The sequence below is a fragment of the Cyrtonyx montezumae genome, unplaced genomic scaffold (genome assembly GCF_038088225.1).
Source record: "Cyrtonyx montezumae isolate F1298 unplaced genomic scaffold, pur_monq_1.0 scaffold_9, whole genome shotgun sequence".
In the NCBI taxonomy this organism is placed as follows: Eukaryota; Metazoa; Chordata; class Aves; order Galliformes; family Odontophoridae; genus Cyrtonyx; species Cyrtonyx montezumae.
In genome coordinates this window covers 12,902,965-12,925,224 of record NW_027072100.1, presented here as the reverse complement: position 1 = coordinate 12,925,224, position 22,260 = coordinate 12,902,965, and the positions used below count along the sequence as shown (strand labels likewise).

Sequence of the window (22,260 nt, the reverse complement as noted above, 5' to 3'; positions counted from 1 at the left end):
TCGTACTCTGCAGTTCAAGTTCAGAAGTGCTGCACAATGTGGTGCACTTTGCAGGCCATGCTGGGGTTGGGGTCAGTGTCACTGGGAGCTTGGCTCACTGCTGTCTGCATGGGCAAGGTTTAAGGTAAATGTGTTGGAATTTTACATTCTTAATTTCAAAATAGAATTTGGGTGGGTCCGTTAACTACTCTTTTCTTCTAGACACTGCAGAAATGAGCTAGACATATCTAGGAAAATGGCATCTTTTGAAGAATAAAGCATCAGCTGTTTACTGCACTGCTTGTCCCAGAGATGCAGATTGCTTCAGTTACTGAGAATCCAATCACAGAGGCATGGTGGGAAGTAATAACAATAATAACAATTAAAAAAAAAAAAAAAAGTTAAAATATTTTAGAATTTTATTATCCATGTGATAATATTATCCTTTCTTATGTTATGATTTTGACGTCTGCTATCTTGGGATCAATCAGCACTAAGACCAAATACTGTAATTCCATTTAGGAAGCCAGAAAGTGCTTCCATTCAATGCTCTGAAGCTCCTGGGCTTTGTCCAGTCTTCAGGATTGTGAAGTTTCAGTCTGTTGTGTCTTTGGTACTTCATGCTGTCCATCTCCCATCTCTGCCTGGGACTGTTTAATCTCAGTGGGAAAATTTCTCAGCTGGGAAAAGAAGGAAACATTCATCTGGTAACTCAGTTTGGATTTCTTTTTTCTTTTTCTTTTTTTTTTCCATAAGACAGCTATATATGAACAGCTCAGAGGTCTGGAATGTCAGAATCAGCCTGGGGGAGAACTGGTGGGAAGAGAACAGGTCACTCAACAATTTATTATATGGACATCAGCATGATGCCAAAATGTATGCTACGTATTACAGATACTGCATTTAAAGCATGTGAGGGTACAGGCTTAAGGCACCCTTATGAAATAAAGAATGCAACCTTAAATTAGTGTAATTTCTGTTAAATAGCTGCATCAGTTGATACTGAGCTTCACACATGGTGAGGTCGTAGCAAAAGGCACTGCTGGGTGTGCCCAGCAGCTCTGGTACCCCAGCCTGTCTGCTCAGAAGGGCAGTCCTGAAAACGCTCACAATGGAATGAGTTGTTTAAATAGATGGAATTTTAGACACAGGATACTGAAATGTGCCTTCAAAGCTGCCCAGATCTCCTACTTAAGATGGATCTGACCACTGATTTTGTGAAATTTTGACAGTACTTTCTTAGAAGTTATTTTAGGTGGGGCTTTTGTGTTTTGTTAAGATTGTGTGTGAGCGTTATGCCGCCTAAAGAGGGTTTCTCAGCACGAGTTACTCTTCTGTAAAGGTTATAAGTAAACATGTCAATGCCTAATTAAGCAGAAAAAATTATCTGTGTTGTGGGGGGTGTGCAGCTGCGTGGTACTTCTGTCTCTCGCAGTCAGTCCTTTCCGAAGGACAAAGGAGACTGCTCTGCGTAACACCCAAAGGAAAAAACCACCTTCCAGAGAAAAATGGGTTCACATTACTCAAAGAGTCGGTGCCGAATCACAGAAACCAAACGCGCTCCGGGCTCAGAAGCGTGCGAGCGCTCTTCGTTGCCTGTTTTGTCTGATGCCCTCCTTGCCTTCCCTCGATGTGCTCGGCGCTGCGATGCGTCCTGGCGTGGGGCCAGCGCTGCTGCCCGCGCCGCGTGGGGTCCGCACCCCCGCGAGGAACGTGGGGACCCCTCTCGTCACTCGGTGCCGCTGCGTAGCGGGGTCACCGCGCGTGCGGGGGGTTCTGCCACCCCCGGGTCCCTCCGTTCTCCACGTCCCTTCGAATATCTGAGCTCAGAAAGGGGTGCAGGGGGAGCGCTGTCTGGCTGCCGGGGAAGATACGTAAGGATGCGAAAGAAGCATTTTATTCTTACTGCTATAGCTGGTCCTCTGTAAATGGGGCTGCGGGTGTTTGCTGTACCCCAGCAGAAAGCTGGAAGACTTGCTGGTTTCTTATTTAACACAGCGCTCGATGTTTAGCTTCTTTGCTGAAGTGCATAGTGTTTCTATCACTGTATGACTGCTGCTTCATCGTGTTCAAGTGGAGTCCTGATCCTTTGGTCTGAGCCAATATCCGTACCTCAAGCTGCCTGGTGGTGCCCAGGAGCGATTCACACCTAGGTACGTGGAGGGCCTAAAACCATGGGAACGACGTAGGGAAGATGGCTTACATGCATTTATTTGTGCATCAGCATGGAGAACCATCACTTCCTTCTTCTTCTACTGCAGGTTCTTCTGCCTGTGCTTCAGCTCGGGGCTCGGCAGTGAGCATTCGTTGGGAGGGGTCAGATCCACTCCCACTTCTTAAACGCAACTAATCTGAATGGAAACACATCCGAAAAAAAATCGTGGAAGGTCTTGTCTGTGTGCTAATCAGAAGGCTTCCTGCTCTTCTGCCCATCCCTCTTCATTTGCGAGAAGGATATCGTTTGCACGGGAGTACTGAGTTCAAGATGGCAAAATAAGGCAGGTTCTCAAAAAGACATTAGCTGGCCATCCTCAGGAGTTGGGAAGGAATTTTAAATGAGTAACTCTTTTAGGCTCACCCGCATTGTTCATTCTGAGCTTTTAGGGCTATGTTTTTAAGCCTTACTTCACAATTACAAATAGTAGAGTTTTATTTTATTATTTTGTTTTATTTTGTATTTTTTTTGTTTAATTATTTTAATGGCACCTTTGACCGTGGACTTGTTTTTTCCCTAATTCTCTGACACAGAGCTTGGCCTTCAGCACATACAGCACACTGCAATACAGTCACAAGAGCTAGCAGCATGGAGTTTGCTCCTAAATGAAAGAGCACATCAAAGTGTGTCCTGTGAAGAGCTGTGCTTCTGAAATCAGAGCTCTTGATGAGTGGCTGTCTGTAACAGTGGATTGCTTGCATTGTTTTGAAATGACTGTTCAAAAAACATACACCATTACATTTTGTAAAAACATGTCTGAACCACTTGTTCTTTCCATCACTTCTGGAAGTCGGTCGTTGACTGGGAGGAGTTGATGGGAACGTATCCACTGACTGCTATGGAAAAGGCCCACACTTCAGAATCTTCTTGTTCTGACAGTTTTTGCCCATCTTATCTCCCGTAACTTCAGTAGAAGCACTGCTGCTATAAGGCCAAGAAAGAAAGAAAAAGAGAGAGAGAGAGGGAAAAGAAGAAAAACAGAGATTTTCTTAATTAATTTTAAAACTTACATCTGTTCCAATATCAAGTTCATCTTATTAATTAATTAGCTCATTTTTCAAATAAGATCATTCTGGTCTTGTCCTGCTTCTTCACTTCTATACTTTGCTCTACCTCTGTCACATCCTTTTCTGTAACTTCAGGGTTCTTGCCCTGAAATATATGTATTTGTTTTTATTGAAGCACAATTTGCTTTTATGGTACGCAGTACATTACTTTTACAAACAAAAGAGTTCCACTTAAGCCTATCAGTGCCTTCAAATGTTGTATTTTGACATATAAATTATTTGTGTATATTCTAAAGTGCTTTTTCAGGTGATCAAATGGTAAAAGATTACTGTACCTAGATGATTCTATGAACCAGGCAGATTATGGCAGTTATTTGTCTTCTGTTCCTTGCCAATTCTACCCTTCCTTTCTCTGAGGCTAGAAACAATTTGGTAGAATTGAAGCTTTTAATATAAACCTTAAATTCTTACATATGAATTTTCCAACTGTCCTATTACAGGACAGTTAGAATTACAGTCCCATGACAGGAAAATTATTAACTCAGAATCTCTGGCAGTTATAAAGAATTATGATCATCTGCCAATAACATGCAGCAACCTCCACAAAAAGAGACATCGTTTGGCTTTTTGCACTTCCAGAACTAACAGGCATTAAAGTTGTAGATTAAAATGAAGTCTGCTAAAGAAAACACGTAGTGAAACTAGAAACCTTGAACTGCAGTGTTCTCATTTAACAAATGATTTCATATGTTGACATTACATTTTCAGGTTACGTCCAAGAGGAAGACTTAAAGGAAGAGGAAGATATAAAGGAGGAAGAAGAAGATGATGATGACAATTCAACTGCTCAGCTCCAGGGCAGCAATGACACTGGAACGGATGAGGAACATGATGTGGGTCCTGAGCAGAAAGGGAACTTTAGTTACCAGAATTCCCCTGTCAGTCATATATCAAACCAGGATGCAGAGAATGAATCACTGCTGAGTGATGGTAGTGACCACGTGACAGATATTAAAAGCATTTGCTCTAGAGAGCCACAGGATCCAAAAACCAGCAGCCATCCCAAAGCCCAGAATGAAGCACACAACTGCATGGATAAAATGACAGCGGTCTACGCCAACATTCTGTCAGACTCTTACTGGACAGGCTTGGGGCTGGGTTTCAAGTTGTCCAACTCTGACAAGAGGAGTTGTGACAACAGGAATGGAGGGAACAAAGCGGATTTTGATTGGCATCAAGATGCGCTGTCAAAAAGCTTACAGCAGAATTTACCTTCCAGACCTGTGTCGAAACCCAACCTGTTCAGCTCCGTCCAGCTCTACCGGCAGAGCAGCAAAATGTGTGGGACTGTGTTCACCGGCGCCAGCAGGTTTCGGTGCCGGCAGTGCAGCGCAGCCTACGACACGCTGGTCGAACTGACAGTTCATATGAATGAAACAGGTCACTACCAAGATGACAACCACAAAAAGGACAAGCACAGACCCACCAGCTACTCGAAGCCCCGAAAAAGGGCTTTCCAGGACATGGACAAGGAAGATGCACAGAAAGTTCTGAAGTGCATGTTCTGTGGTGATTCCTTTGATTCCCTTCAAGATTTGAGCGTTCATATGATAAAAACAAAACATTACCAAAAAGTGCCTTTGAAGGAGCCGGTACCAACCATTTCTTCAAAAATGGTCACTCCAGCGAAGAAACGTGTGTTTGATGTTAACAGGCCTTGTTCCCCCGATTCCACAACGGGGTCTTTCTCAGATACTTTTTCCCCGCAGAAGAATGGGAACCTGCAATTATCATCCAACAACCGCTACGGCTACCAGAATGGTGCCAGCTATACGTGGCAGTTTGAGGCCTGCAAATCCCAGATTTTGAAGTGTATGGAGTGCGGCAGCTCCCATGACACCTTGCAGCAGCTCACGACCCACATGATGGTTACTGGACACTTCTTGAAAGTCACAAGTTCAGCTTCAAAGAAAGGAAAGCAACTTGTTCTAGATCCTTTAGCTGTGGAAAAAATGCAGTCACTCTCTGAAGCACCAGCCAGTGACAGCCCGCTTTCAAAGTCAACCAGTAAATCATCATCTGCAGAATGCATAGCTGCTGCTTCCGAAATAAAGAAAGAAAGTAAAAAAGATAAAGCTGATGATGCAAACAAAGATGAGAAAGCAGTAAAAACAGAAGAGTATGAGGACTCTCTTCAGAAACCGCTGGATCCCACAATGAAATACCAGTACCTCAGAGAGGAGGATTTAGAAGATGGTTCAAAAGGTGGTGGGGACATTTTAAAGTCTTTGGAGAACACTGTCACAACAGCCATCAATAAAGCTCAAAATGGAGCGCCTAGCTGGAGCGCATATCCCAGCATCCATGCAGCTTATCAGCTCTCAGAAGGAGCTAAGCCATCTTTGCCTGTGGGTTCCCAAGTACTGCAAATCAGGCCAACGATGGCCAACAAGTTGAGGCCCATAGCTCCAAAGTGGAAAGTCATGCCTCTAGTCCCTATCTCAGCAAACGTGGCTCAGTGCACTCAAGTGAAGAAGGAAACTGATGACAGGGAGGAGGCACAAAAGGACTTTGCTAAAGAGAGCATTCAAGCTGAGTCTGTTTCACTAAATCAGAGTGAGAGAGAACCTATCCTCAAATGCGAAGCTTCTGTGGAGCCAAAAAAGACAGAACCATGTCCCTTGAAGGAAGAAGACAAAATTAAAGAGGACAGTGGAAAAGAAAAAACAGTCCTCAAGGAACCAACAGCAGCTTCTCTTAGTAATGGTTGCGCTACTGCCAACCATTCTTCGGAGCTGCCTTGTGTCAACCCCCTCAGTGCCCTGCAGTCAGTACTGAATAACCACTTGGGCAAAGCCACCGAGCCTTTACGGCCCCAGTCCAACTCCAGCCCCAGCTCTAGCACAATTTCTATGTTCCATAAATCTAACCTAAATATGATGGAGAAGCCAGTTTTATCTCCTACTCCAACCCCACCGAAGCCTGCAAGCGTTACCAGGCACTATTTGTTTGAAAATAATGATCAGCCTATTGACCTGACCAAATCTAAAGGCAAGAAAGCTGAGTCAGCTCAAGCACAATCTTGTACTTCTCCACCTCAAAAACATGCTCTGTCTGACATTGCTGACATGGTCAAAGTTCTTCCCAAAGCTACTACACCAAAACCTGCTGCATCTTCAAGGATCCCATCTATGAAGCTGGAAATAGATGTCCGACGCTTTGAGGATGTCTCAACAGAAGTCTCCACTCTGCATAAAAGGAAGGGCAGGCAGTCAAACTGGAACCCTCAGCATCTCCTCATTTTGCAAGCTCAGTTTGCTTCCAGCCTCTTCCAGACATCCGAAGGTAAATATTTATTATCAGATCTAGGCCCACAGGAGCGTATGCAGATCTCAAAATTTACGGGACTGTCGATGACCACCATCAGCCACTGGTTGGCAAATGTCAAGTACCAACTTAGGAAAACTGGAGGAACAAAGTTTTTGAAAAACATGGACAAAGGGCATCCAGTCTTTTATTGCAGCGACTGTGCATCTCAGTTTCGAACCCCATCTACTTACATTAGCCACTTAGAATCTCATCTAGGTTTCCAAATGAAAGACATGAACAGGCTGGCTGTGGAGCAGCAAACCAAGGTAGAGCAAGAAATCTCCAGAGTTTCAGTTCAAAGGTCTCCTGAAACAATAGCTGGAGAAGAGGACACAGACTCTAAGTTCAAATGTAAGTTGTGCTGTCGGACATTTGCGAGCAAACATGCTGTAAAACTTCATCTAAGCAAAACACACAGCAAGTCACCAGAACACCATTCACAATTTGTAGCAGAAGTGGATGAAGAATAACTCTTAAGGTATGCATGCTCTATAGCGAGTTTTTATTTCATCCTTTTAAGGAGGCCTCTTTAAACATTCATACTTTATTCAATGTAGGAAAACACTATAAAATGCATAATGTACTGTTGCTTCATTAAACTAATTGCATGTACCTATTCATTTTATACTGTTTTCAGGAAGAGAGCTTGACAAATGCAGAACTGCATTCCCTATATAAAAAGTTGCTTCTCGTTAATATTTTCCCAGTTCTCACTCCCCTTTCTGTTTCTGAGAATTGTTTCACATCCTATGCACTTCAATGTGGAATGCAACAAATAAATGCAACTCTTTTCAGTGAGAATGGAAAAAGCAGAAAAAAAAAAAGCACTGAAACACCAAAAGATTGTTACCTCCTTCAGTGCTATCACATCTGTAAATCTGATACCGATGGGGGAAAAGAAGACAATTCAAATGTCAAATTAATAAAATGATAAATAGTCCAAGTTCCTGATACACTCAAACCCAGTCTCAAGAATCTGCTGGTAACTGAGAATTTTATGTCAAGAAGTGTAGTTACTCTTCCATGGGTATTTGGATATTCCGCATTGTACAAACTGTTGGTATTTTACACGTGCGTAACACTTACTGTTGTGAGTGGCCTTTCTTGGCACATTGGTTTAACCTTTCTCATGTCTCTGCTCATTTCTTTTATAATCTTGAAGATGTTTGATTACATTTTGTCTCATGTTGGCGGGCGCGTCAGTCTGTGAGCATCTCTGACTTCAGCACAAGGTTTCGTACGAGCTGGGGGGGCTGGCGCTTCTTTCAGGAAGCAACCAGATTTCTTTTACACGCTTAATATTTCCAAAATGTGTTAATAGGATACTTTTACATTACTGTTGATACCTTTTTTTTTTTTTTTTTTGCTGAAAGATGCACCAACTGAAGTGCTGCCACTGCCAATGTTTATAATATGTAATGTCATGTTCAGATTACACACCATTTTTGCATTTTTAATTTTGCTTGATTCACGAACTTGAATCTTCTTGATTTAATAAATATGCAGAACGTCAACTAAAAGTCCAAATAGAAGTTTTCTGTTCTAACACGTTTATTTCCAGCAAGGCTCTCTTAGTCACTCCCAGCAAATTCACCAGCAAGCTCAGGCTCTGCTCCTATCCGCAGAACAAGCATGTGCAGACTCAGATTTTCTCCATCACGTTCATTACTTGAATAACATTTGGAAAATGAATTCATCAGACAGTCAGAATTAAAGATGTGTTGTGAGTTGTCACTCAGGCCACCTGATATTGTGGCTATTCTCTGGCTAATTGAGGGTGCAAGCGCTCCGAAGATGAGTACTCGTTTGTGTGAAGATTTCACATTTGTTTGCTGCAAATATTCATGAAGCTTTAAGAAACACTTTCCGTGCACAGAGCCAGCACAAGGACTGTGCGTCACTTACGCTCTGTTTAAAAGGCTACTTTTGAATAATTTAAGCCACTAATCAAAAGGTTGCTTTGGGATGGGTAATAGAAGCTATTGCCATGGAGTATAACGTCGGTATTCAAGTGCAGAAAGATGGAAGTTTTGCATACATCTTGTATGCACTGTCTGTATTTGACCGAATTTATACTTTCTGCATAAACTCAAAGGGAGTTTATTTTCTCAGTAGTGCTCAAATCCTTAAATTTCTTTGTTGGCATTTTAACCCAAACATTAGAACCCAGCACAGAAGGAAGAAACAAGTGTTCCTCGTTCCCCTGAAAATAACTGATTTTCTGCTTAACCGTTTTATTCCCATTCAAAATCAATATACCTGCCAAAATATCGGTAAATTACAGGAGGTTGGTTGGGAAAAATATACCATATTTCGTTTCCTTCCTCACCAGTTAATGATTAATAAGACTCTGACATTCATCGTTTTCACATAAGAGATATCAGAGCAAACCAATAATTTGGGTTCTATCAAACAAAAGCTATCTGCCAAATATATTAATGTAACAGTTATTTTGGCATATTCACGGCTTCATACCTGACAAATGTTTCAGATTTGGTTTTAAAAGCACCGTGTTATTATAAGGAGGCAAACCAAACACCCACCTCCATAAACATGTTATTGTTCCTCGGGAGTTGGGGACAAGTACAAAGGAAAAAAATCTGAGGGAAAAAAAAAGGCTTTCTGCATTGTGATGTCCTACACAGACACATCATGAGTACTGTTCAGGCGGTATGTGACTACATAAATAAGGCACTGTCCTTCCTGCCTTTGGGTACCCAGAAATCGCTGTCCTTTTAATACTCGTCCTTTCCTAATTTATATCAAGATGCAGGTTGCACCTTACCTTTGAAAAAATATATTTAAATTGCAATGACAGAGTGATAGCACTGTTATCTGGAACTATAATTTGAGTTGGTATGCATGATGGCACAAATTGTGTGAAATGATGGGGTATTTTGGATAGCATTGTAAAGGTTTTATGACTGTGAGCCTGCCCAAGTTCTGGCTGTGCTGGAAGCACGGAGGCCACAGTTTCTTCGTATGATTTCTTCCTGAGATCTGCAAGGAGACTAAATCACGTAACAGGGATTTTCTGGGTTTTCTTATTCTTACCATGTTATTGTTAGGATTTGATATGCGTTCGAATAATAACGTAGAGGAGAGCACAGTGTTGAGAAACGGGAAATAAAAAGCGTTCCGAAATTCTTAAAACATGCACGTGCACCTGCATTCACTTACAGGCAATACTGTAGTGGCATCGAAATAGAAAGATACAGAAATAAATGGAAATAAAACAGTGGAAAGTGTACTGGAAGTACAGAAATGCATAAAATACTTTTTATATTTTAATGAAATTTACTGTTAAAGGTGATACTTTCAAATGCCAACTGCCATTAAAAATATAAATGAATAATCTGGGTTAGTACTGTAGAAAAATGTGTTATGTGTATGGATTTATTTTTAAGATCTCTGCGAGGCTGTTCATAAGAAATTCACTATAAATTCTTCTTAAATGTAAAGACATACATATCTGTTTTATGTTCATCTTCAGTGTTTTCTTCATTTTTTTTTCAACTGATATGGGCTTGGTAATATAATGTAAGATTATGTGTAATATACAGCAATCAGACATCTCTATTTTTTTCATTTAACCCACTTCATATTTGTTTCTATTGCTCTTCTTCAAAGAAACCCCATGAAAATTAGGGAGTGTGGCTTAATCAGAGCTAATTTGTATGATGACTTATACCTTCAAAGACAATTTCTTCTTCTTTTTTTTTTTTTTCCAATTGAATTAGAATTTTTATGTTGTTCTGACAGAGAAAAAAGACCAAAAGGCAATGAAGAATTGTACTTCTTACCATGAAGTCAGGTGGTGGGATTGACCTGCCGCCAGTCAGTGACCCAGGCGCTCTCTCTGCTCCTTTCTACAACTTTTCACACAGATAAGTCTCTACAACGTTAAATTTACCAACCTGATTGGGGAGACTGCTTTATTAAAGGCCCTGATGAGCAAACAGGCAGCTACCTGAAATGAACTAATTGGAAATAAGGCTGCTGCAAAACAACAACAACAAAAAATGAGTCATAATGGTAAACAGTTTTTCTCTCTGTTTCCTCCTTTGTCTTTTTTTAACCATCAAGTTTAAAGCTTCTGCAGTGCTTTTTTTCTACTTTATAGGAGACAACTGACATTCTGTGGTAAATGGAAGAAAGAGCAGAGCAGAACTGAAAATCCTCTAATGCACTGACACTAACTTGCCCTCTATTGTTGAAAATGAGCAGGCAATCATGATTGTTCATCAAATGGCTCCTAATGCAGTTAAAGCATTCAGCTATAATTTCTCCTTGCATTTATAATTACTGTCATAGACTGCACACCTCAGTGAGCAGATTAAAGCTATAAACTATTTAGCCGTAGCTTTAAGATGAGGAACTTGATTTGTCTGGCAGCAGTTATTTGTTAGAGAGCTTGACACTTCACATAAAAATGACTCAACTTGATGAAGAACAATGCAGTTTAAGCAATGCAGTGATTTTAAATCAGTCATTATACCACGCCCTGTAAGAATTGCAAAGCAATTTGTTAAATGATATATAGGACACGTAGATAACTGTATGTGTTAAGTATACCAAAATAGAAGATTTTTTTCTTCTTTGGGTTTTGTTTTCTCCTCCCCTCTGGAGCTGGAGGAGCTGCTCTGAACATCGTGTTCTGCTATTAGCCAATACTGGTGCTACATTGGCAAGACCAATTGCAGGAATCTGTTGGCTGAAGCCTCATGTTAGGAGAGAAGATGAGGGAAGGCAATAGGGACGGGCTCAGGTGGACCACTTGGCTGCAGTCCCTCAGCAGGGGACTCCCCCAGCCACCCCTTCTCCCTCAAACCTGCCCTGGTGAAGGCCCAGTCCCCCACTCCTTGGAAATTCCTCACCGTTACCCAAAAGCAGTAGATCAGGACTTTTTAAGTACTGCATTCTGAAAACTTGGAGCTTGCCCTGCCTCAGTCTAGCACTCGCCCTTGTAAAACCAGCAGGAAGGGTTTGCTCTTGGCTTCCATGAGAGCAGGGTCAGGGCAGATCAGGATGTATCCGTGCAGATTTACTTGCTTTTAATGAATAGTACAGGTTGCTATTAAGAACGGTGTTACTGAAATTGTATTAGCTCATAAAACCCACCAGGTTACCCCATATTGCTCTGTATGAACGTACATTAAATGACAATTCCTGCCCCCAAAAGGCAGGAATTCTCCAGCGCACAAAGAAACAGCAACCTGGAAGTATTTTGACCAGATCTTAACTGACCTTGAATAGCATCTACCTCCTTGAGCATTCAGTATTCATAAGCATATCAAAATCTTACCTTCTCCTTGCTGCATCTGATATTATTAAATGCTACAGCCTTCATAATCTGTAGCAGAACAGTTTTACCCAGTGAAATTTCAAAGGAAGAGTATACATTTTACACCTCAGCAACCAAGTAGCAAAGATCAATAATAAAAGGAAAAGACAGGAGCAGCATCCAGCCCTCAAAAGCACCTTTCAATAAAAATAACGTAATTTAAACAGGATGATCACTCTGTGCAAACATGATGGAGCACAGATGAAAAACGGGGGAAAATCTAGATGCGATTTTGTGGGAAGAGGAAAGCAGGAAGAGATCTTTCATTCTTTATTGGGATAATGAACAGATAATTCATGATTATTAAGCTGTAGTCCTCAGGCCTTATCCTGCCTGTCCTCGGGTGGGTCTGTCTGTGCATGGAGGTGGGATCCTTTGGCGTGGGAAGCTCAGAGCCCTGTGGTAGTTCTCGTGCATCAGTGGAGCCACGCAGGAATCACAGCAGCAGATCCCACTCAGGACCCTGCCTGCGAGAAGAGGAGTGAGGCAGAAGAAGCCACGCACAGCACAGAGCTGATTTCATCACTGTGATGGTGTTTCTTCTTCGAGAGCATCTCACCTCCAGGAAGGGGGCAGCACAGCCCGGTTCCCAGCCCATGATAAGGAGTGTAGCATCGGGGCACCGCGCTGGGGCACAAAGTCGCAGCCCCGGGGGGACCGGGGGACCCGAGGCTCCATCCTGCTCTGGGGGGTGTGCTGGGGGCATGGAAAGGGAGGGAATGGCAGCAGCATGCGGGGCAGAGGAAAGGAGGGAGAGGTGGGGAAGGAGGGGGCTCGTTCCTTGCTGGAAATGTGCACGTTTCCTTTATTAAAACAAAACAATTCCTCCTCCCCACCAAAATCCCTCCCAGCCAGCACTCAGCGCGGCTCTTCTGCCAGGGGTCAGCACATGCAGGATGGGGGAGGGCAGGATGGGGGAGTGGAGGAGGTTGTCATGTCTAATGAATACCCTGAATGTATCGAGATATATATTTTTTTCATTTCAGAAAAGGTTCCATTAAGAGGGAGACAGCCCTAACATGTGCTTTGGCCCCTCATCAGATTTATGAGTATTTGCTCTGCTCTTTAATAGGAAACTCTGCAGCAACTGCCACCTTGCCTGCTCTCCCTGAGATGCACAGTGGCTTCTCAGGGAAATGCACTTCATTATTAATGTGAATTTGTACGTTTTTATGACACTGCTTGGGGGAAGGGGCAGGCAGAGATTTCCTGGTGATATATGCTCATTTCTAACCATTTATTGTCCCAGACAATCGAAGAACAATGATAAACATTGTTATAGAAAGTGGAGAGTGCCACGGTGACATTTTTGAAGGGAAAGGAGAGGTGGCTGGAGTGGTTTTCATGTGGTTGCTCCCCTCCAGGGCCTGCAGCAGCTGCATCAGATCGAGAGACAGAGCAGTCCTCATGGTGGCACGTTGCCTGCCCTCGCCTGCCCATTTCTCAGGCCAGCAGTGACCCTTCGCTATGTGCTTTGCTGCAGCAGAGGGGGTAGAGAGGAAGAGTAGGAGTGTGTCCTTTGGGAAGCCTGTACTGTAGGGAATCACAAGGCTGGGGTTGAATGTTCAAAATCCTCATGCCCCCCTGCCCTGGTAGTTTCTGATTTATTATTGAGTGTCCTGGCATGGAAACCCTGTGCAAGCAGCAGCAGCTGTGAGGCATCAAATCAGACCAGGAGGAGAAAGACTTCTCCTGCCTCTCTCGGTAGTATTCTGCAGACCTGGTGAAGGTGAAGGTCAGGTTACACTGCCTGTGCCAAAAGCTCCAGAAGCCTTCGTGCTTGAGGGAGCTTCGTTGTTCCCGTCGGGATATCCTCTCTGCAGCACCACCAGCCAGGGCTTCCTCTGTGCCATGGAGCTCGTAGCCTCCAGCTATAAGCAAATGACTGTATTCTATTCCCCAGTCCTGAGTATGCACAGTCCTTTGTGTCCGGAGGTGTGCCCAACAGCTGATCACTGCTCAGGCTTTCTTTGTGACATCCTTCTGCTTTCTTCTTCAAACTGAATAGAAGTGAGGAAGAAAATCAGAACAACCATGTAGGGTTGGGTCAAAGGCCCATCTGTGTGCACCGTGTCCACAGGACAGAATGTGGTACGGTCCCTAAGGGGGCTCCCAGCTTCCATATTTAGAGTTCAGGGACTTCTTTGGGCAGAGGAGATTGTATTCCCCTGCTTCCAGAGCTGCAGAGAACACGTGAAAGGTTTTCTTGATCACTCTAGAAACATGGGCACAGCTGTGAGGCCTCATAGGATGTGCTCTCAATGTGCCCCAGCATCAGTCAGGTAGCAGAGGATGCACAAACCAGCCCAAGGCAGGCAGAGTGGTGCCGAGTCTTCATCCTTGATCTTCACACTGGGCAGAGAGGAGGAAAGGAAGAAATCCCACTCAGTGATATCAAGCCTCAAACCTAAGTTTCCCCTCCTTTTTCCGTTCTGTTTTCCATGAGGGTTTCCCATCTTGTGATAAATAAGCTACCCTCAACCAGCAGTCTGAGGGTTAGATTTCTTTCTGAACTGCACACAGAAGAGGACTTGCAGTCTTACTGCAGAATTCATACTGGTATCGACCAGTGATTCAGATGAGGCAAAGCTACTTGTTCTGTTGTGTGTGGGTAATGGTACGGATCCCTTCTGGGTCTGCTTTCAGCTTTTCTAAACCTGCAACATACTTCTATTTTTGTACACAAACAGAAGTGTTTTTCCCCTCTCCCATTGTAGAACTGTTGAATCCTAAATGCAAACTTGCTGTTTTTGTGAGGTCATTTAATGAAAACTCCCAAACAATCCCTATTTCTAATTATACCATAAACCAGAGATTACCTGAAATGATGTATCTCACTATGTACAACCAATAACCCGGCGTAGTGCACAGCTGCCAGCAGATACCTCCATCCCACCTCTGCATCTCTCCACTTCTCTGTCATGTTCCAAGCCAAGGTTGGAGGCAACTTTCTGCTCTCCAAGCAGTCTTTGGTTGTCACCCTTTAGCCACATGCTACACCACTACTACAAACACAACAGAGACTGCACAACATCAGCTGTATTTCTGAGGTCAAGTCAAGCTACTGGCATTGATTCCTATAGGGACTGAGTCCTTGTGGCCACCAGCTTACTTTATAGGGCCATTAAGAGGATTGATGTTGCCTTTTAAGCACCTATTGATCTGCATCCCAAGGGACATCACAGAAGAGTCGTTTCCACTGGGATATGAGTATGCTGTGTTTCTGCCTGCTTGCATGCAAACTGAGCACACCACTCTTACAAGTGAGGGCAAATCTGAGTGCTTCCTTTGTGCTTCCTCAGCCCAGGGGCAAACGGCTGTGAGTGATTGAGAACTCAGCAAAGCTTGCCCCTAAAGTGGACGTACAGACAGATAGGCTGTGGGTGGGCTTCCAGTTCAGTAACTCAGTTCCCTTCGTAACCTAAGGAGCCCTGATCTGTTGGCCATGGTTTTTTATGGTGTAAGACCCAGGTTTGTCATCCAGGGAGCAGACAACAGGGGAGGTAATTCTGTTTATTTGATCAGTGTATTTTAAAAACGTTGTCTGTGCTCCCAGGAATGATGTGCCCTTCTATAAATCACAAACTCACCAAAAAAAAAAAAGAAAAAAACAACCTCTCAGTATTTTTCCAAAGAGATTAGGGTGAAAGTTCCTATACTCATTTTTCATGTCTGTTAAAAAATATCAACAACAGTGATAAGTATAGCCAAAAAGAGTGTAAAAGCACACCCTGTCATTTGTTTTCCATGTGCCATATGTTTTCTGAATCCTGCACCTCCCACATACAAATTGCACACAATAATGTGGGGTGCACACATTACTCAGGATTATTTAGTTAAGCCCTGCCTATATGAGGGAATTAACTTAGATAAAGTCAAGCCACTGTGCTTTGTTTTGTGTGGTTTTTTCTCCTTATTCTGGATTCATAGAGTAGAAAATTAAAGATCCCACTGTGCCAGGCTTCGTGTCATTTGGTTTTAATTTAATTCATCTCTTCAATTCTCCGTTTCTCCTTCTCTTTGAGTATCATCAGTAGGTGGTCCAAGCATCAACCAGAAGATTTACTGGCAAGAGTAAATGTATGAATGCTATGAACACATTGTTTTTCTGATATGATTTAATGACCTTTTTGGCATTCCCATGGCTGTTGAAATCTTCCATAATAATTCCCCTTGGCAGCCAAAGCTCCTGTTGATCAGGTGAAAGCTGATGCAAATGTCAAATGTCAATAAATTTGTAATCCATAAATGTAATACTCAGTGCCAGAGTGAGACAGGGTTAAACAGAGTGCAGCAGCGGACACCTAAGATATGAGCTAAATCTTAATACCGTGAGCAGAAAATAGGAAAGGAGGACCACCTCCAAAAAGTCCCTGTAGCCAAACTCTTCTCCTCGCTCCCTGCTCTCTCTGTTGTGCTTTCTGAACTGCTGAGCTTTGACAGAAGAGGGATTGGATTGCTTGCACTCGGCAGAGCGAGGCTGGGGATGCAGGTTCTGTCCCTCGGTCTTTTTTCGGCTCGTTGTGTGAGGTTGGGATTTCTCTGTGTTTCTAAAGGAGCTCCTTACCAGTGCAGAGGTTTCAGAGCCATCGGATTTTTATCCTGGAAACAATTAGTTATGCAAGATATTCCGGAAAATTAACAAGAGCACTTATATAACTTAGGTGTTGCAGGAACGAGTCGTGACTCATTTATAGTTTTAAGATGCTTGAAAAGGGCGAGCCATGTTTGAAGCCTGATTTTATATACAATAAAGACATAAGAACAATCACATAATTTCCCAAGAGATTTTCTTGAGGGCCCTCTGCTTTGACCTTTGGCTCTGAAAAGCTCCGGTTTGTTTGACATTGAAAAAAAGCAAATGTGTGAATGCAGTGCCATGAGCATTTGCACTTTGAGCATGCTGGGGCTGAGCACAGCTGAAATGGAAAAGGCTGCAGCAGCTAATGTACTGGGAAAATATAACAGAGGCATTTACTTAATAACTCAACTAATTCCTTTAGCTCACCTTGTAGAGATTTAACCTTTGAATGAGAGAGTCCCTAGTTCAAAATCCTGTGTCTCCTCTTGTCCTTGTGTTAATTTTTAAATTATATATCATTGTTGAGAGGCCCTTGTGTTGAGCATTACAGGCTATTTTTCATGTCTAAACTGGGGAATTATAACTGAACATTAGCTACCGGCTATAAATCACACGGAACAAAGTGGCATCTGCATCTACTCAGTAACAGCAGTGGGAGAAATGCAACTTACTTCAGTTGAGACAGGAAAGAGGACACGAGCGCAGCAGCAGAGATAATTGTGACTGGGGAGAACTGATGGCTCTTGGAGCTGTGTGGGGCTGTGCAGCCCTGGGCTCAGAGCTCTCCGCAGCCACTGCTGTAAGTGCACGGTCACAGCGGGAGCTCAGGCAATTTGAAGGGGAAATGCGGAGCTGGAAGATATTTCACACACCCCTGCAATGCCACCGAGCACACTGCCGGTCACGGCAGGCCACCTCGGAGTCAGGGAGAGCTTTTTCAGAGCCTGGAAATGGCACTGTTTTGCCCTCCCCATCCCCATCCTCCATCAGCAAGCATGAGTGAGCAGTGTCCACAACTCGCTCTCCCTGGGAGATGTTTGTATTTCTAATTGTGGCTGAAACTCAGGTGAGGAGGAGGCAGCACAGCAATCCGTGGGGCTGTGGGCTGGGCTGCTCTGCCCACTGCTCTGCTCACGGGCAGGAGCACTGCAGTCCCTGTGCCTTCCTGAGCAGCTCAACAAAGGCACAGCACTATCTTTAAAAGCCAGCAAGATAAGCTGAATCGAGCATGGTGTTCTTGCATTTGTCTCTGCTGTCCTTTCTTTCACTTTGGTCATGCGTTTTTTTAGTTCCCTGACTTTTGAACAAAGCTTCCATGATCTCTTGTGTCTTCACTGGGGAAACCCAAAGCTGCTGGCCAAAGGGCCACACTCTTTTGTCTGCGCAGTGCCAACCAGCAGAGCTTCTTCATAAACTGCTCCACCAAATGCAACGAGGGCTCAGGGTGAGCTCTGCCTGCAGTGCAGCTTCCTAAGAGGAGAACAGAGCTCCACAAAGAGGTTCCCAAGCAGTTGGGTTTGTTCTGTTTGTGCAGTGCCAAGCACAGCAAGTTGCTGGTCCAGGCTCCAAGTGGCAGTAATTGCTGTAGGTGTTTTGCTGATTAGAGGTAAGCTTCAGGATGTTCTTAAAAGCTTTGCTTTAGAGGCCTATGTGCAGTACGTTTATTAGGCTGTTCAGCAGTAATTCAGACAGCAGAGAATTGTTGAGGACCTGGTCTGTCTAATTGTGTGTCTAAATCATAGCTGCACCGTGATTCAGAGGTACTAACATTACAGTCTGCACCAAATGGCTTAGGTTATATGGTCAGATTCCTGCAGATGGTCAGTTTGTACCATAAAATTTAAAATTACAACTTGAGCCATAAAGCTACTGCCTCAAATTTATTATATATTGCAGCACAACAAGCAAATTAATACTGGATGCAGTATATGCCCAGACATTAATGTGAGCAGAGGATGAAATATTCTCTTTCCAGCTCGCTGGTACACATTCCCTTCAGAGCACCGAGGGAGAGGAAGGCACCAGGAGTGCAGCCCTGCGTGGTGCAGTGCCAGCCTCGGGGTGGTGGGAAGGACATCACACCCCAGCACGAGGACAGTGCACACACCCCAGCACGAGGACAGTGCACACACCCCAGCACGAGGGCCCCGGGGCTTCTGAACCTGTGGTTCTGCTCCGTGCATCGTGTCTGCAAGAGCTGAGTGCTCAGCAAAATCTTTTTATTGTTCGCCATAAAGAATCACAGCTGTGAAAAGCAAACTAGGGAAGGGGAGTGGGAACAGGCAGGCACACTCCCCTGGACTGGTGTAAATCAGGAGCAGCTCCGCTGTAGGTCTGCTGAATTACACTGCTGTCACTCCGACATCAGCCCAGAATCAGCTTCTTTACCTGCAAGAGATGAGTGAAATATCTTACAACTGTGTGTCCAGGAGCCTGCTAAGCTTCTTGTAGAGTTGCTGTCAGTGTGCCCAGGGCAGAAGCATATTTTTTTTCTTACTGTTGTACATTAGGGCTCTGCTGCAGCCGACAACATGAAATGTGTTAGTTCGGTTTGTTCAAAATGGAGTGTGTTTGTTAAGTGTTGCCTCTTTGATGTTGCGCTGCCATCTCCATCTTTGTCATCATTGCCCATCTTTTTCAATCTAATGAACTCAAACCATCAGTGCAACTTAAGTTCGGCTGTCTGTTCTTGCATAGTTAATATTAAAAATGTACTAACAGTGTGGCTGCGAAATCAAATTATGCACATAAATATGCTGGCATAGCAGAGGAGGCGGCAGAAGCTGAAGTTAGCAACATTGATGCCAGTTCACATTTGCAAATCAACCGTCAATCTGTCATTAAACATGTTATCAAATGATGATAAGTGTATGCTTCTTGCTTGCATTGGCGCGCTTATTCCCGATGTTGATGTGCATTAATGGGATAATGTGCATTAACATAGTCTTGCTTGGATGAACACAAAACATTTTTTATCCGTCTTAGTTTGTTTCCCCCTGTGGCCCCCAAGTAAGTGTTTTGTGTTATCAAATTGCCAAAAAATGGGAAAACACATTACTTTTAATTAGCAAAAATTTTGAGTCGTTCTTTTTTTTTTTTTTCAATTTTTTATCCAGACTCTCCTGTGTGTTGTCAGTTGAGGTGGAGGGGACAGAAAAACATTCCCTTGCCTTCTTTAAGTAAAACGATTAATGTCAGAAACTCAGAGGCTGACAATTATGCTCTGTCTTAATGCACTGGCCTTTCATCTGCAGCCCTTGCTTTTGACACGAGTGATGGTTTCAGTTCAGCGATATGAAAGGCAGGAAAGGAAATGATCTCAGGCATTCCCAGCCCATTGTGCGCTGCTGTGCGCAGACACGGCAAGCAGTCCTCATGCTGGCTGCAGTTCTTGGTTTTGGATACGAGTCGGCAGCGGCTGCACCTAAGATTAAATAAAAAGCTGGAGGAGAGCATGGCTGCTCTAGGAGGCAGTGGAAGGATCTCCCCACCCGCCTCCCCGCTCTGCCACCGCTCCGCGTGGTGCGCTGCCCGCCCCACATGCTGGCAGTGAGTTTTGTGGAAGTAGAAAAAAATCCTAACACAAAGTGACAGAAGACCACAAAGAGAGTCTGGCGACCACCCCTCCACGTACCAGGGCCTTCCTGCCCCCCAGCCCTGCCCACAGCGCCCACAAGGTGAGGGCTCATTCGTTGCCCTGGGATCCATTTCGATAAATGCAAACATTTGTGTTTGTGGGGTTTCTTTTTCATTGCTTCTATTCGGAGTTGATTTTTTTTTTCTACCCAGACAGTATTCAGTGCTTCTGGAAAAGTTGAGGTGTAACTCTACCAGAGCAGGAAAGGCATCTGCTGGTCTTTTGTTCTTATGGGACTTTAAGGTTTTCAAACACTTTAAAAAGCAAATGAAGCAAGGTTCTTCCCACCCCTTGGGGAACAGCTGTTCTTTTAAATCTTTTTGTATTTATGCAACAGGGGCAAAATTCTGGTGATCTACCCAGGGTTTTTTACAGTAAAACAGCAATAATAATGAAAAACAGTCTGGATAATGTCTGGTCCTGTTCAAAACAGCACAAGTTATTCCAGGACTTTTACTAGACATTACCGGTAGTGTTATCAAATCGGGCTCAAGAGTTGTCTTAAAGGAAAGTCAATCATTTAAAGTGTTTTATTTTTAGTTTATGAGCTGGAAAATAAAACTCCTTCTAAAACTTTTATGATAGGCATCATATTATTTACATGTCTCTAAAATAGCAGCTATTTCTCACAAATTAAAAATGTTTATAAATTTCTTTTAGTCTCTGTTTATGACTACATTTAACATCCAAACATGGCTTGAGGTTCGTCCTGAACCTAAAAAACATCAGGGCTAGTAGAATAATGACTTTCTGCATTTGAACATTTTAGTAAATGGGTCAAACTTTTGATCACTCTTACTTTTTTTATCAATCTAATAATGCCATTATCTTCAGGCATCCTATTCAGATCTTTGATTTCTATTGTGTGGATGATTTAAAGGAAAAATAATAGGGAATAATTATTGATTTTTTTTAATTGTCTTGGTTTTTGAAAAGCCTATTATTTCTAAATTGTGGATACATCAGCACAAGTTTTATACTCATAAAACTCTAATAACAGTAATTGCATTCCTGTTAACTTTAGCTTCAGTGAGTCCTCGTGTTTTCTACTTCTAAACCAAAGAGATTGTCTTCTCATACAGAGAGCCTGAATTTTATTTTCTGTTACACATCTGTTACTGGCAGAATTTACCCAGCAACGTTTTTTTGTTGTTTGGTTGGTTTTTTTACAGCTGTGTAGCTTTGTGTTGCTTCTACTCTATGAGCTACCTTGAAATTAACTTGTCAAACGTTCATCCCACTGCTTAGGGAAGGTTCCTGATCAGATGAGTGGACCAATTTGTCATGACATGGGGGAGAGGTGCCGGAAATCACATGGCTGTGTCTGGGGTACTCCTGTACGGCAGCTCAGGCTAGGATCATGTTGGTGCCTCTTTATATCACAAACAGCATTTGGACAACTAGAGGGTGTAAGGTGTCTTGCTGTCTCCCTCTCCATGGTGACTTCGAGCCCTTAGACAGACCTTCCTGGAAGCTCTTCATTGTCACTGCCTAGTTGTTCCTATTTTTGGCATTTGGCAGACAACGCATCAAGGTAGAAAATGAGCCTATCAAAACTGAACCCAGATCCAAAATCCTGGCTACATCATGATACTGCCTGGGAGAATGCTGGCTCTGGGTTTTATCTTCACTACTTCAGCCAGTGTCTGCTTTGAACAGATGTATTCATCAGCTGCATTAATTTACCAATCATCATTAAGCAATTTGAAACAGCGAGATGCTGGGTTGTTCCTCAGTAGTCATTTGTCAAAGGAAATGTTGAAAGAGGGAATTAGAAGTAACAGAGTTATGCTGTTCCTCCTCTCGCTTCTCCAGTCTTCATTCTTCATACTGCATCTTCTTCTATTATCTTAGCCTAACTTTGGAGTGTTTGTCAGTTTTTGAAAATGGCAAGTAATTAGTCAATATGTTTTCACCATATGTATCAAGCTCAGTAAAGAGGCAACCATTGGCCTTTGTCATGGCACAGTAAGTGTTCGTTTTCTCAGCACTTCAAGTTATGCTGAGCGTGTGGTGAACGCCAAAGAATTTAATGAGGAATTTTACAATGAATCATTTGACATAATAATTCACTGTTCAGCGCAGTTCACAAATTTGGGATGAGTTCCCCTTTTCAGATTTCATCGA

The 22,260-nt window shown here is 43.1% G+C and overlaps 1 protein-coding gene across 2 annotated transcripts in view; it reads left to right on the top strand.

Annotated features, from left to right (window-relative positions):
* TSHZ2 (teashirt zinc finger homeobox 2) overlaps positions 1-22,260 on the top strand; it is a 201,995-nt gene that overhangs the window by 123,553 nt on the left and 56,182 nt on the right. Inside the window, exon 2 of one of the 2 annotated variants that reach the window (XM_065754319.1) lies at positions 3,970-7,048. In XM_065754319.1, the coding sequence (XP_065610391.1) occupies positions 3,970-7,040 (3,071 nt within the window). In that variant the 3' untranslated portion in view covers positions 7,041-7,048. Of the gene's footprint in view, positions 1-3,969; positions 8,270-22,260 lie in introns of those variants that run through there. The other variant, XM_065754318.1, reaches the window with a different exon arrangement.